This window comes from Lissotriton vulgaris, chromosome 3_1 (assembly GCF_964263255.1).
Source record: "Lissotriton vulgaris chromosome 3_1, aLisVul1.2, whole genome shotgun sequence".
In the NCBI taxonomy this organism is placed as follows: domain Eukaryota; kingdom Metazoa; phylum Chordata; class Amphibia; order Caudata; family Salamandridae; genus Lissotriton; species Lissotriton vulgaris.
Window position 1 is genome coordinate 805,694,224 of NC_141689.1, and position 16,558 is coordinate 805,710,781.

At 44.4% G+C, this 16,558-nt stretch overlaps 1 protein-coding gene across 1 annotated transcript in view; it reads left to right on the forward strand.

Moving 5' to 3' along the window:
- Positions 1–16,558, forward strand: part of ADAMTS19 (ADAM metallopeptidase with thrombospondin type 1 motif 19) — a 503,101-nt gene that overhangs the window by 230,229 nt on the left and 256,314 nt on the right. The window contains exon 6 of the mRNA XM_086963564.1: positions 6,863–6,983. Within this exon, the coding sequence (XP_086819690.1) occupies positions 6,863–6,983 (121 nt within the window). The remainder of the gene's footprint in view (positions 1–6,862; positions 6,984–16,558) is intronic.

A 16,558-nucleotide genomic window follows, 5' to 3' on the forward strand; every position in this document is an offset into this window, starting at 1 on the left:
CTTATATGCATACTTTTCATTAACATTCATTCAAAACAATTCTGAATACGACAAACACCTATGCAGTGCAACTTTATGTGGAGGTATGCAATGCATATTGAGCCCAATTCAGGTGTTTTCTCACTCCAGACATATCTTTGAAATGCTCATGCATTTTCTGAAGATATTCTTAATTATTATTATTAATGATCCTACAATCCTACAAGGCCCCCCGCGCCCTTCGTTCAGACCACCAATACCTTCTGCAAGTCGCGAGAGTAAGAAAGGCCAGGACTGGCGGGAGAAGATTTTCCGTCAATGTGGCAGCATTGTGGAATTCCCTTCCGTTTGACCTGCGCTCCGAAACTGGCACGCTACGATTCCGCAAACTTTTAAAGACCCATCTGTTCCCTGCCTAATGCTCTTTCGGCTATGGTTTGTTCTCTGGATGAGCGCTGGGATGTCCAAGGGTAACCACGCGCGATATAAAACTCATTAATAATAATAATACACCGCTAACGGACGGGGAGAGCGCCCGGAGGAGCTTATAACGCGGACAGGGCTCCCGCAGGATGGGAGCCTTTGAACTTTTCCCTGATACTTTACTGCCACCGGACCACATTGCCCAGCAGCTCAGCTCACACGGTGCCTACGCCACCAACGGAAGGGGAGAGAGACTGGAGGCGCTTATAACGTGGACAGGGTGCGTATAATGCGAGCGGGTGTGCCCGGGCCAAGGGCGGGCCCGTCTGAGCCCATCAGAGGCTGAAGGAAGCTGGGCTGGGCCATGTCATTGTCTTATTCCCATCTAGTGGACTTTTGTGGATCCTTGTTTGGACAATAAAGACCAAGGAATGAGGGTATAACGTTGTCACTATAACAAGCACTAATAGCTGTAAACGGCACCGAAAATAATGAGCAAGCGTAAAACCTTAACAGGTCAGGGTGTGGCGGGGACTTTGGATGCGTTCTTGTTGAGGGCAGAGTCAGCCCCTATTCATGAAATTGCACTTACTGGGTGTAGAGTATCCTTAGAGCTACAACCCCCGCCCCCCAAAATCAGCCTGCAACTTCTGCCTATGCAGAGCTCATTAAATTTCAACTTAATTTTTCCCCGACTAATGAGTTGCATATTCATATACCGGACTTAGAGACTACTGATGTGCCCTGGATAAGTGACATCTCAACCAGGCCAAAAGTAATACCTAAGGCCCAAAAAGTTAAAATTAACCAGAGGAGTAGCCCCGTAACCCAGTCCAAAAAAAGAAAGGGGCAAGGTTCTAAGAGGCAATCCCACCCCCTACCAAAAGAGGCCGCAAAAATAAAATTGTGGAGGAGGAGGAGGAGGAAGGTAATTGTCCGAAAATTAACCAGACTCATAAGGATTTCACCCCAAAAACCCTAACCTTAACTCCACCTCAGTATAATGACAATGGGGAGTTTTGGACGAAAAATGGGTGAGGTTGTTTCAGCTTTATTGAATCTGCTGATTCAACAGCTATCCCAATTGGAAGCGAGCATCGATAAATTAGAAAACCTCACAGGTAGTACTCTGCCTCATCTGACTAATACATGTCAATGTAGAACCAAGTCTGCCCTGCCAAACAGGATTGTGGGCTCTATGACTACTCAGTCTGATATTCCAGTCCCTGGAACAGTGAAAACATCTCATACTGTCTCATTGGACCCTTTATTCAATCGCCATAACATGGCGGGTCCTGATGCATCTGTTAGCAGCAATCAAGTAGACACAGCACAGGGTCCACCTACTATACAAGAGCGGCTGCTGAATATTCAAAAAGAATCCCTCCCTGACAGACATAACTATGTGCATAGGGAGGGAGCCCAGACATCTAATGTTCCAAGACAACAAAATCAGCCCCTGAGAGATCTGTCCTGCTCAAATATATTACATCTTCCCCAGAAGCAATGCCTTATACCATCGTGTTGGCCAATGTCCCTCCGTTGCCACATGAAACCAGGGAACATTGGTCAACACTGAGAAACAAATTGCTGCATGTGTTAAGCGCAAGAACGGGATTATCAAACCCGCTTTTTGCAGAGTTCAAGATGGCTCGGCGGATCGGTTGGATAGGTAGATTCAAAAAGTCAATAGAGGGTGACTGTGTAGTATTAACATTTGGGTACCAGACCTGGTTCAAACAATATTAGACGGGGCGGGCAACTGGGCAATTAAATATACGGGGATTAACATTATACTCCTGGGTTATTTCTACAAACCACATGGCCTCCTACAGCTTATACCAGAGGCAGACAGAGATTGGGGGTTGAGATAACATAGGTATGCCATTCCAGTTAACAACTTTTATGATGTTTTCGATACCTTAGATAATAATGACTGACAGCCATCAAATTGGGGTCTAAATGTTGGCGTGGGTATTTTCGGAGGCAACGTGGTAGTAGTACCACCTATTGATTGCATTGCAGCACAAGAGACTGTAGTTCCTAGGTCGCTTCACATGACAACCGAAAGGGAATCCTTTGAGAGAGGTCTCAGGATTAGCACATTAGTTAACCGGTGAGATCTGTGTGAATTACTAACCCTGGTCCAAGCTCTACCCCGAACTGGCAACCCCCCCCCCCCCCTCCCATTGAGCTTGCCTTGCCCGAGAACTATGCCTGCATAGAAAGATGAATAATCAAATGTGGTATAATTTTATCTCTGATCATGACATATTATGTTTCCAGGAAACTTAGGTCAGAGTACCGAGTCATATAACGGATATAAAACTCACCGTACACCTGCAGTGAAAGAACGAGGGGGCAGAGTGAAGGGTGGGCTTTGTGTATATATATTTCGAATAAACTTGCATCGGACAAACTAGATCTTATACTGGGGAATAGCTACTATCAACTGGTAATCAAAATATGACCCATTGTACTATTCTGGTTAACTTTTATAAGAACATCCCCCCAGATAACTTAGGTAATTTCATACTAACATTTGACAGCAAACTCAACTCTAATACCAGTGGAAAAGAGACTATGATAATTTGTGGGGTGATTTTATTTGTGCGACAAGTCCACACAAGGATCGCAGGATTTGTGGTAACATCGATGAAGAGGGCATACGTAGTCCCCATTTTTGTCACACTATGATGGGGGACTTGTTTAATGAGCTGATTGTAAGCACCGAGCTTCGTTCTTGAACAACCTATTGGTTAGACCCTTTCCTATGCCTTTAACATTTAACGTGAGAGGTCTATCCTCAAGAATTATATATTGGTCTCACGTAACCACACACACAGGCTGCATTCTTTTAAGGTGAGTGACAATCCTATGAGTGACCATTTCCTGTTATATCTAGAGATCAACTTGCCATCACAAAGGCTTGCCAGAGTTGATAATGTTGTAGAAATGGCTGGAAAAGAAACACTTAATAGAACCAATGGGTTCACCTTGCGGTGGACAAAGGTCAATCCTGAAGCTGTTACAAAACAACTAGTAACAACGTTTAAAAACAGCCATTAAAAACTTCCTGAGTGAATCAGCCCCACAAGATGGTATTTTACCCTCTTTTCAGAAAATTGCGGCTGTGGTCAGGGAGTTATTATTGGTGCAATTTAGCAATAAAGTTCAAAAACATGGGTGGTTTACCACAAAATGTACATGGGCAGTCACCAATTTAAAACAGGAGATGCGCAAGCAACCCAGAAACATTATTAAGGTCAGACAGGCAAGACTAGAGTATAGATTGGTCCTCAAGGAAAGAAGATGTGCCAGAGAAGGGAAGCTTGGGAATCCCTTCATAGTTCTGCACAATTGAAAGACAGTGCTGCCTTTTTGGGAGCTGTAAAAACTCAGTTTTTGCAACCCACGGGTGACCCCACAATAGAAATCGCTATATCAAAGGAGCAATGGATTAAACACGTTTCAAAGGTGTATAATGGGCAATTGAACCCACACTTCCAAGTTAGTGATACGTCAGCTGGGTCCACTGACTATGTAGATCTACAACTCACCTTGGAAGTACATGTGGATTCGCTAAGTCAAACACCTTGCTCTGGGGCCCCCTTAAAACACAAGTGATCAATGCTAGTTGTACAGTCTCATTACCAAAAACATGGGCGGAAAACATCATAGTCCCAATCTTTAAAAAAGGGGACCGAGATGATCCCGGGTGTTGCAGGCCGATCTCTCTAATAGATTCTATGGTTAAGGTTGTGGGACGGGTTATTCTGGAATGTCTGCAAGTCTGGGCAGAAGAAAACTCAGTCTTATCAGATATACAATATGAATTTAGAGAAGGATTTCGGACTACTGAGCAGAGCTTAAATTTGGCTTCATTGGTCGGTAAATCTATGCGAGTTAAGAAAGGTTGCTTTTGCTGCGGCTTTGATTCAGTAAGACATGATAGGCTGTGGGAGGTCCTTGGAGCTGTCGGGGATGATCCCCACATTATACTTTTTTTAAGGCACTTATATAAAGGTGCATCAGCGAGTGTGCGCTTTGGTTTGGCTGGCAAGCTCACACCTGATTTCCCTGGTAAGAGGGGGGTGTGACAAGGCTGTGTGCTGGCCTCCTTTCTTTTCTACTTGTATATTAATGGATTGTGCCAAGCTCTCCTCAAGAATAATCAAGATTTTCCCTATGTGAATGGATGCCCGATGCCTGCTCTCCTTTATGCGGATGACACTGTTTTAATGTCTAGAACTCAAATAGGGCTTCAGAGGGTTGTAGATAGCTTTACTGTTTTTATGAAGGACCATGGCCTTACCGCTAACATTTCTAAGACTTTCACCATGAGTTGTGGCTGTGGGATTCAGAGAATGAAAAGCATGTTTGTGGCCAGACAAAATTTAGCTCAGACAAAAAGTTTTTCCTACCTAGGTACTTTATTTAACCAAGGTAACGCGTGGACACAAGCTATATTTGCAAAAAAACTGTCATTCATTAAGACAACAGCCGCCTTGGCGTCTTTCTCAAGAAAGCTAGGTAGGAAACTGCAAGGTGAGCTTATCCAAATTTATAAGGCTAAATGCATCACTAATATGATGTATGGGGCGGGAGTATGGGGTTTTGCTAACTCCCTCCCTATGCAAATTGTTGAAAACTCTTTTCTAAAATATATCTTATCGGTGCCAGCCAGCACACCCTCTTATGCCTGTCGTGATGAGTTAGGCCTTCCTTTCCTCTCAGACCACATTAAAATAGAACCAGTTCTCCTATGGCATAGGATCTGGTCAAAGGATCAGCCAAAGTTTAACAGGGAGCTCATACAGGACTGCCTTAAATTGGAAGGGGCCCTGAAGACCCAGTGGATAAAGTATATCCATGTTTTCACGAAGGATATTGGGTACCCAGAATACTTTACCAACCCTACTGCCTTACAGGAGTTTTCCAGAAAGGCTCTAAGAAAGGAGTGCCTTGAACTGTTAGGTTTAGTAAGAATGACAGGAGAAATTTTAAAACCCAGTGTAAGGCAACATCAGTTAATTATAACTACTACTCAGATGGAACATTACCTTACATTTGTACCGGGTAGCTCCGATAGACGGTTTTTGACCTAGTTTAGACTGAATATTGTCCACCGACTCGTGACCCTTTCCAAAAAATAATGACTGGCCACGGGATCTGCCTTTGTGTCTGTGTGACAATCATTCCACCCAGTCCACCATTCATCTGGTCTCATTTTGCTGATTTTATGCTGCGTAGAGGAAAGCCTGGATTTTACCGACTTTTACCCTGCATTAATTAGACTTCAGCCGTTGGAGGATGAACAAACTACCTGGTGCTTAGCCATGTTCTTTAAGAAGGTACTCTTCCAAGGGAACTCGTTTATAACAAATGAAGAACAGCATAGCGAGCTTTTATATTTGTATGGTTTTATTGCTGTTTTAATAGCATCTGATATTTTAATAATAGTATGACTGTTGTTTTTAAAATGTGTATATTGATGTAATAATATATTTTTGTCTTTCTATGTGCATTTATGACTGCTAAAATATCAGTCGAATAAAGCTTTCCTTGACTTGACCTTGACTACATTTGGAAATATTTTAAACTTGTCTTCAGCCATGCAGTGTACTACTTTGCAGAAATGAACTCCCAAATTACAAGACACAAAAACTGCATGGGTAAAGTACCACCATGTATAGCTCACAAGTACAACTGTTTTCTCAGAATATTTCAATATTCAGGGACAGCTTTGTGCAGTCATGTGGATAACGACCCCTTAATAACTTTGAAGGATGTATTAAATAAAGTAGGACCTCTGAATCCAATCGACATTCGCAATCATAAAATCATGTGAGCAATCCCTGTCTGTCTTGTATAATACATCTTCATACTAATGCATTTTAAAATTAAAAAATGTAGTACACAGTTATCGAATTACTTTACTTAATTACTTTCAATTAAATATCTGCATAATCATCTGCCATTTGATTTTAAACCACACTCAAAAGTCCTCAATCCCTTTCAACATATACACCTGTTCCGGAAGGAATCACATTTAATAATGAATATTTGATGTGATTTGCAAAGAGAAGATAATAACATCATAATACATTTTACCCCAGCAATGTAAATTGCAACAGTTTAACTAGATATCGATTTCCATATTTCTTCCTCTAAATTTCCATAATTTCTAGTCTGCATAAGCATCATATATAAAGAACGCTATATTGAGATAAAACCACATTTGCTGTGTATAATAACAGGAATAATAATGAATCCTTTGGATAGTTATTAATAACTTTCTGTGTCAGAGTTCAATGCCTAAATACGTTTAACGTATAGTACTTATTGTGGGTGACATTCTAATAGGACAATGAAATGCAATGCAACAGTTGTATGAAGTATATATGATTAGATATTGCACATGCCTGAAAGCAATCCTTTCCCTTTCTTCATTTCCTAGAAAGTCGGTTGTGATGGTATATTAGGGTCCATGCTGAGAGAAGATCATTGCGGTGTGTGCAACGGAAATGGAAAATCATGCAGAGTCATCAAAGGAGACTTCAATCATACAAGAGGAACAGGTATGCCATTCAATTTATGACAAATATTCAAGAGGAAATATTATGAAATACGTAATACAACTTGATCAGCAAAAGTACTAACATAGAAATTGAAACCACCAGAAGTTACCGGACCAAAGTATATTCCAAAGAAGACTGGAGCTGTTCGTTGTTTCATTTGCAAATTAATGTGCTTGGTCTCATACTGAAACCTGTTTGATGAGCACTGAACTAACGTATGCTGACTTCATTTGCATGTTTATTAGGCTGAAGAAGTAAACCATAAAAGCAAATGTTGCACATAAGACAGGAACATAAAAGAAAATGAACATTAGTATATACATGAGGCTTTACACGTCTAGCCCCTTGCGAATCCTTTTTTAGCAGCAAACAAAAAGGTCCCAGAGCCAAGCATAGTAGTGGGGGGTTAAGCAGTTGTCAAAAAAGGACAGCATGCCTTCATTGTGCACAAATAGCTTGTTTAAGAACAGGTACAAGAAACGCTCGATAGGAAATTAAGTAACATTTACAGACGCATATAAAGTGGTAATAAAAGAAAAATGTGGGCGGCCTCAAGGCACATGTATGATGATGGTAACATTTCTTCGCTTCCACTTGTAGAGGGAAGGAATCAACATACCCCAAACTCAAGCACCATAGCAAGCAGCAGAGATGCTCGTTTCATTCTATATATGGATCATGTTTGGAGGAAACGTCCTGCTTACCTTGCTGGCAAAACTGAACACACAAGAAGACAATGTATGAATGACCTCCGTCTATAAGAGAGGAGCTCAGTGCAGCCAGCTGCACTATCCAAGACCGAGCCTTGGTCATCTGAAGGTGACAACCCATCATAGAGAAAACATTAAAGGATATAGAGTGGTCAGGCCTGCAAGAGTAACAAAAGTCTAAAAAATGTTGCTTAGATCACCATCATCCATGAAGGAGACCAGGGGGCAGATTTATGTTAACTGGCGCATCCCCAGGGATGCGCCAGTTAATGTGCGCCACAGTGCGCCACAGCTCCGCCACCCATGGTGCGCCGCATTTATAATGCGGCGCACCATGGTGCAAAAACGGCACAGATGCGTCACGCATCTGTGCCGGAAAGGTGGCGCATTGCTGGAGTTGCGTCGCAAGCGACGCAGCTCCAGCAAGGCTCGGGGGTGCCCCATCTTCACAATGCTGACGCAACAAGCAGGCACAGGGTTTTGACGCAGCATTGGCCTGAAAGTGACTGAGTGAAATCTCATAGATTTCACTCAGCCACTTTCAGGAGGCGTTCCTGCGCAGGAACGCCCTCCCCTGCGCAGGCACGCCTCCCTATGGCGCAGGGCTTTACAACGTGACGCATCTCGTAGATGCGTCATGTTGTAAATAGGGCGCATTGTTTGCGCCGCCGTTGCGTCAAATAAAGTGACGCAATTACGGTGCAAAGAGGCGCAAGGGCATCATAAAGCTGCCCCAAAGACTTTAAGGTTTTTCTTTAACCATTTTCTGTCTTAGCCTATCAATTCAGCATCATCTTCATAAAGTAAAGTAGGAATTACTCTGTTACATACCCGGGTGCCCTCATTCCCATCTATCAGACATGATTGTAAAATCGTTTATGTGCAAAATGAATACAATAGGGGCTAACACGCAGCCATATCGAACAACCCTGGCCAATGTAAACATTTCTGTTTATTCACACTCAGAACTAAAATGAACACTTTCGGATAAATCAAGGTGTTGTAAAAAAGATCAAATACCCTGAAAGAAGACACACGGGCGTAACGGTTTGGCCTATTATCCCATTTAACAGCCAAACTTATCTCCATGAATGCTAGGCGTAATTAACTTTTTTTAATAACAGCATCATTCTCAATGAAAAGATGAAGGTCAAGGCATTGCTCTGAGGTACCCAGCCCAAATGTCAATTCATATTCTAGACCTGAATAAATATGCACATCTTCAGCCCAACTAAAAATCCTTTCAATGAGAAACATTCTTACCTCGTTTCTTAAAAACACAGGAGCGAATTTCGATTGAGATCAAGATGCGGGATGGTTATTTCACTAGTGACATTTCAAACCTTGTCGCTCCTAGATCTACATTACATATAAATAGATCCATTATAACATCATTTGGACCTGCCACTTTCATATGTGAACTGCTAATAATGGTCTCTCTACCTTCCAAATGGGAGAAAATCATATGTGTACCTGTATGTGATTGCTCAGAATTATTGTAGTCTTGGATGGATTTCCAAGCCTCACTATATATTATATTACAATGTTCCAGGTGCCTCCTGCTATAGGCAAATCTAAAACAGAATTTGTATTAGGGTTGGAAAAAATTACAATTATTAGGAATAAAAAAAAATACACATATTCCTATTATAACCGGAGGCAAGAACATCTTCTTAAGCCTTATTTGTATGTATTTTTATCCCGGTTTGATAGCCTCTTAGTATTGTAATCTGAACACAGCAAGCCCTTGTTATTTCTTGGAAACCCTGTTGTAGTTAGGTTTTTAAGGTACTGGTTATACCAGGGCCCTGTCATTGTTGGGTAGAATTTGGAATTATGCTGTATCAGTATGTGGAACCAGAGTTTCCAATGTAGGCAGTTCGGTCTGGTGCCTTGCTGATGGCTGTGTGATCCTGTTGTACCAGATTCCTTTGAAATAAATATTTACCAAAGGCTTTGGAGGATCTTGTTTTTGTCGAAACTGCTCTACTTAGCATTTGGTAATGAGTGTGCCTGGACACTAGTGGGACTACCAATCGAAAACCTTTCTACATGTGGAACCGAAGTATGGAAGCTCATACTTTATAAGGTACCTTCTGTGTGAATTTTGTTGATGTACTTGGATTACTAAGGCAACTGAAGACGTGTGTGTTTTTCTCTCTACATGGAGAAAGATACTGACAGTCTTATCTGAGAGAGACTAGTAGCCGCAGATTCCTTTATATAGAATTATCCCCAGGCGTGAGACTGGATCCGGAAAATCTTTCATTTCCCAGCATCTCTGCGCACCGAGGGGCGGTATCGCGTGACTCTGCTCTGATGTTGTCCGCGGGCGTGACATCAGCGTGGTCACATAAGCCCTACCCGGGCGTGCTGACATGAGTTTCATTCCTTTTCTGCATGCAACGCGGATCCGGTTTGTGCTCTGGGCCTGTTTAGGCCTTTCCCTTCGCTATTGCGTAGTGATTTGTGGGAACAGTGTGATGATGCCTTCAGACTTTAACACGTGTTGGTCTTGTGGATGCCTGATGCCGGCGCTGACTGGTTCGGATCCAGGTTTGGAGGATGTGGTGCTGTTGGGGTGCGGCCCTTCGGGGGTCCCTGTGGTGTCACAAGAGGTCGCCGGGGCTTGGGTCGCATCCCCGAGCCCCTCTCGGCCTTCTGACAAGGCGATTCTGTCTAAGGCCGAGATGATTCCACTACAGCGCCGGCAGCTGCTGGCCCTGGCAGCACCACAGGGGTTGGCGGACCCCACTCGTTCGTCATTGGTCGAGTCGGCCTTGACGGCGCCACAGGGGTCGGCAGACCCTTCTCGTCCCCTGGTGGTTCGAGGCTGGCGGGGTCTCCCTGTCATTTCCTGGTTCTCTCTTGTCCCTCGGCGCAGGTGGTTGCCTTGCCAGAGGTCGAGTCAGCCTTGGCGCCGCCATGGGGGTCGGCAGGCCCCCCTTGCCCACTAATGGGTCGAGGCTGGCGGGGGCTCCATCCAACTCCCCGGGTGCCCCTCGTCCCTCCACGCAGGCGGCTGCCTCGTTGGAGGTCGAGCCGGCAATGTTCCGGCGTCATCCCTTAGCTGCCTCGGCTCCGGCTCCGCCCCGGTCTTCGGCACTGTGTGATGTGGCGGAGGCCTGTCCGGCGTCTCCGGTGATGCTAGACGATGACGACGCCCTGCTCCAGGTTGCGGATTCTATGGCACCAGACAGGCGTCAGGTCATGGATTCGTCTTCGGACATTCCCTCTTCCCCGGAGGTTAGGCTTTTTCCTCAACATCATCCAAGGCCGGCTCCTCACCACGGCTGCTGTTTTGGCCAGAGGAACCACCGGTCCCCCATTCCTCTGCGCCTCTTTCTCCCTTTTGGACCAGGCCTTTCCCACTCCGATTGGCTTAGGGGAGGGCTGTCTTAGCTGGCAGCCGTCGCCGACAGAGGAGCGGCTTTCCCCATCGCGGGGCCCCATGGAGGCGGGTGCGGCCTTCGCTGGTGCTGTTTCCACGGTTGTGGGAATTCTGCACATTTCCCTGAGGATCATCTTTTGGAGGTTCTTCACCAGGGCTCAGGTGGAAGGGAGCTGCTCTTCCCTTTGAGGGTTCGGTCTGTTCTTCTCTGATGGGAGTTTGGGGGCGCTCCGCCACGGGGGATCTGGTTCCCCAACACCTGCTGCACTGGCACCTTCAAGGACCGCTGACCCGGTGTGCCTTTCCCTCCACCCCTCTGCCAGTGGGCCCCTTTTGTGGACTGCCTTTCCCTCCCTGCCGTCGCTGTTGTCTCCACAATCACAGGAGGCCTGTTGGCTGGATTCTTGGGGGCGCAATATGTTTGCCTCGACCAGTACGGCTCTGCAGGCCCTTAACACTTTATGTGTGTTGGCTAGGGCCACCTCTTGATTGTGGAACTCAGCAGAGTCCCTTGGATCTGCAGCTCCTCAGGAGGGTGCTGGTGTTGACTTTCGGCACCACGCGTTAGATGGCCGGGAGCTGGCGGCGTTTATTCTTCGCTCCGCCCTGAACAACTTGGAAGTGCTTGGTCGTGCTATAGCGTCTTCGGTCGCCCTTCACCGCCATGCTTGGCTTTGGGACAGTTTGTTCCCGGAAAATGTTCGGGAACGGCTGGTGGATCTTCCCTTCGATGGCACTCTTCTGTTCCACGCCCCAGGAGACTCGGCCATCCGGAGATTCTTGGCGGGGCTTCGGCCTCCTCGTCCTCCTTCTCCTCCCCCTCAGTGATCTGTAGGTTGATCAGGTTCTTGGGAGCTGTTCTTTCGTTGGGGCGGGTCGCCCCAGTTGTGTGATCTGTGTGATTCATGTGCCTACAAGTCCCCTTTTATTGGGACTGTGGCTCTGTTGGCTGCTAGCCCTTTTTGCTGTGTGTTTTTGCTTAGATTATCTGCACCAGGTTGGCCCTGAGATTAGCCCTTCTGTTGATTGCTTTTGGCTGCTTGACAAGCCTTCAGTAAAGCTTTTTTCCTGTGGTTCTTTCTGTTGTCCTCTGCTGCGGAAGTTTCTTCCTAAGAGGGTTCCCATGTCTTGGGACTAACATACCCCAGCTGGGGTAGCGGGAGCTGTTATATAGCTTTTTCTGTAGACAGGCATGTTTTCATGCAGGCCTGTCCAGACCCTGCAAAGCATTATGGGCCTCTGTTCCCCATCTCTGTAAATAACAGAGCAGCGGCTCCCCCCTGCTCTTGGAGAGCCGCACTGTCAGTGTTAGTGGCCTCATGCTGATCAACAGGTTTAGCAAATTGGTACGGATTGCTAGTTGTGTGCCAGGAATGACAAAAACAAGGTGATTCACACTGCAATACTATCTCTGAAAGAGATTCCAATTGAGCCTTGGAAGAAACTAGGACGGGACATCATTGGTTCTTTTGGGTCGTTGTCACCTAAGGAGAGTTACATTTTACTATTGGTTGACTACACACATAAATTGATGATAATTTGCTGTGTGAGTGTTGTGAACACTGGTACAGTGGTTGATTTTTTCAGGGGTGAGTTTGCATTGTGAAGGATCTGTGGTGTGATTCTCACCAACAATGTTGTACAGTTCACTGATTCTGAGACAAGCGAGTATTTGCATATTCTGTCTATCCAGCATCATAAGACAGCCCTCTTTTCATCTGAGGTGAATTATCTTGCTGAAAGAATGAACAGGGTAGTTAGGTCTTGAGTGCAGAGGGCTGTAGACACAAGTAAATCCTTAAAGGAGGTATTGAGAAAGTTGTGGTGGGGGCATCACAATATTCCTAATCCGGTCACCTTAAAGTCACATTCCAAATGTTGAAGTGTAGGATCCCATGTTCAGAACTCACCCAGGCATGGTTGGAAGTACAAAGATTGAATTGATCCAGGTTAGGGAGGTGGAAGGAGACTAACACAAGTTAGAAGAGAGGGTTATCAGGGAGGGTTTAGTGCCAGGTATGATAGGCGAAATTGTATTTAGAGAGTTAAGTAGAGAGCAGGAGATGTGGTTTTAGTGAAGAAACCAGGGTTTGTTAAGAAAGTCAAATCCAGGTTTGTAGGGCCTTTCAAAATAAATGAAGTGAAGAACAGTGTTGGGTGGGGCATTCAGGAGATGTTTGATGTATGTTTTGTCTGGTCAGAATGGAAGCAAAGGTGTCTGATGAGAGGTCAGATAGGTAAATCCGATTCAATATCCACATCTCAAGTAGTGAGGGGTAGTCAAGAAAAAAGGGGGATTGTGAGGCCAATAAGGTGGAAAGATCATGATTTGTATGGAGCTGTGTGAGCCATTAGCCATGGTTAGCTTCTTTGTGTGTAGGTATTTTGCACTTCATGATTTTGCTTAATTGCATTTTTGTTTCCTTTTTCTATTTTCGTTGGTTTATTTTGAGCAGGAAGGTCTTTTATGGTTAAGATATTTTAAGGTACTGGTTATGGCAGTGCCTTATCACTGTTGGGTAGAATTTGAAAGTATGCTACATCTGTATGTAGAACCAGAGATTCCAATGTGGAGAGTTGGACCTGCTGCCTTGCTGATGGTTGTGCAGTCCTTTTGTACCAGGCTTTTTTGGAATAAATATTTACCAAAGGCATTGGAGGATTGTGTCTTTATTCCAGCCCCACAACTTAACAGACCCATTGAGCACACATCAAAGCATCCTATTGGCCTGTAAACATTGACTATCAAACCACCTATTACTTTTGGCAAAAAAAACAGGCTCAGCTGTTAATGAGATGTTAATCAATTCCCAAATATGTTTAAAAGGGACAAGAACAGAGCGATCTGTATTATCAGTAGATACCAGACAATTATAAATGTGGCTCAAATTGGTGGACATGAGGTTCTTGAGAAGGGATTCACAAATCTACAAAGTCCCATTTCAACCTCTGCCAACCTTCAATAGCAACCAGATCTCTGTATACCATATGGTTAAAACATGATTTAGCCAAGGAAACATAAAAGATAACAATAAAGGATTATGGTCACAAAAACCCTAAGGCCTTACAAGAGAAGATAAAGTATTGATGACAAAATCATTAGTAATTAAAATGTAGTCAATGATGGTTGAGCTATCCGTGCCAATAAAAGTGGCAATGCTTATAGCTGAGTAGCACACAGCCTCATGCACATCCAATATATTCCTCTCCAATGTTAAATTAGAGAGAAATCAACCATGCTTATCACAAGTAACTATGAAGGCATGAAAACTCCTGCTTGACAAATCAGGATCATGAATCAAAAGCTGCAAAACAATCTTGGAGTTAGCATCTCCAGCAATTATAACTGAATGGCCTTGATTATTAACAATCATCAGCATGATTAATGAACATATCTACTGTTGGACTCTGCCCTTTTTGCAAGGTCATCCCAGGACGTTTTGCTTTCCGCCTGTATTTGTTTTCTGGCTTGTTTTTGTTGGTTTTATGACTCTGGGCACTTTACCACTGCTGATCAGTGCTAAAGTGTGTTTCCATAATTGGCTGATTTGATTTACTGGTCAGTCCCTAGTGCAGTGCACTGTATGTGCCCAGGCCTTGCCAATCAAATGCTGCTAGTGGGCTTACAGAACCTATTGTGCCACCCACATAAGCAGCCTGTAAATGTGCCACTGCAGTATCTGTGTGCAGTCTAGCACAGTCATGTTCAATTGTCAAGTGCACCCTCTTGTCAGTACCAAACCTTCCCTTTTTAGTCACCCCTTAGGCAGGCCTAAGGTACCCCTCTGGGCAGGGTGCAGTGTATGGGAAAGGTAGGACATGCCCTGATGTGTGTGGCATGTCCTGATAGTGAAATACTGCCAATTTAGTTTTTTATCATTGCAAGGCTATTTGTTCCCATAGGATAGAATGCGGAGTTTGCTTATAACATCTTATAAGCATAACTGCCCCTGGGAACCACATAGGAAAATAAAGTTTAGTATGACTGAACTCAGAATGTTAAAATGCATCTTTTAGTGAGGGTGATTTTTACATTCTGTGTTTGAAAATACCACTTTTAGAAAGTAGGTATTTTCTTGCTTAGCCATCCAGAGTGCCTCTGTTAGGATGTGTATTGACTGTCTGGCTTTGGAGCGACAGGGGCTTGGGAAGTGCAGTGGTTCCAGAGAGTCTGGTTGAGTCAGCGCTAGGCTGAATAGGCCTGGTCTGCATTTGGAGTGGTGGGCGGAGTAGCACCTGCACCTGAATAGGTCTGTGCCTGCCTTCCACAATGATGGCTCCACCCGCTGTGGTGTGTCTGGAGTCAGGGCTCACCATGACAATAGTGGTTGTTGTGCACTTGCAAAGTGCCCCCCAGAACTGGTTTGGCCTGGCCTCAGAGCCCTGAGCAAGGATATAACAAAGAGATTTACTATATAAAAATAGGGGCCTAGACCCCAGACTTTTAGATCACTGCTGTACTAAGGAATCTGCCAGGAAGAAGGACCAGGAAAGCTTGAGGAGTACTGTCCCTGTGCTGTGTGCTGTTGGGGTTGGCCTGCAGTGGTTGCTCTGTTTTGGGCAGTGAATGGACTGTACTGTGCTTTCATCATACTGCTGTTAGAGGTTTCACCAAGGGCTTGAAGTAGAGCTTGCATCCTGTTGGAAGTCTCAGGAATAGAAAATACTTCAAAGCTCACTTCTGGGAAATCAAGAGGAACCTTTGCCAAGAAGAAGAGCTGGAGCTGAGGATCAATAAAACCCCTGTGCTGTTTGCTGTCTGGGGTTGGCCCGCAGTTGCTACTTTTTGCCAAGAAAAGGGAAAAGGACTTTGATGTTTGCTGTGTCCCCTGCTTGAGGAAAATCTCCAAAGGCTTGAAACTGAGCATGCCTCCTTTTCTGAAGTCTCAGGGACACAAAGACTTCAAAGCCAGCCCATCCGAACTTCCTTACTGATAGTTCTGACCTTCCAAGAGGTGCCTGTAACTCTTCAATGCAATCAGATTACTTATATTATTACTGTTAAAATTATTATCATATAAATTGAATACCACAATATTAAAACACTGTCCCTTTTTAACATCAGACCCTGAATATTACCAGTGTCTATAGATAAGTGATTAACTAGACAGTTAAATGAGGTGGCAACCCATGTCAAAAGTCAATCTTAGCTTTTCTGGAAATGAATGGCACAGCATGTCAAAGAAGGTGGTGTAGAGACCAGAGCGCATATTACCAAGCAATAGCGATAATTATCGCTATTGCTTGGTCAGAGACAAAAATTTACCACTGAGCTGTGGCGATTTTTACCGCAAATAAACCTTGGTGTTACCAAGGTTTATCGCAAATGCGATAAAAATCGTCGCAATGCATGAATATCGCTGAAAAGTCAGCGATATTCATGCATTACCGAGCTAATGCTCTTAGCCATGTTATCCACCTCCCATTGGATAACATGGCTAAGAACTGCTCTGGGCAGGCGCTAGCTTTTGGAG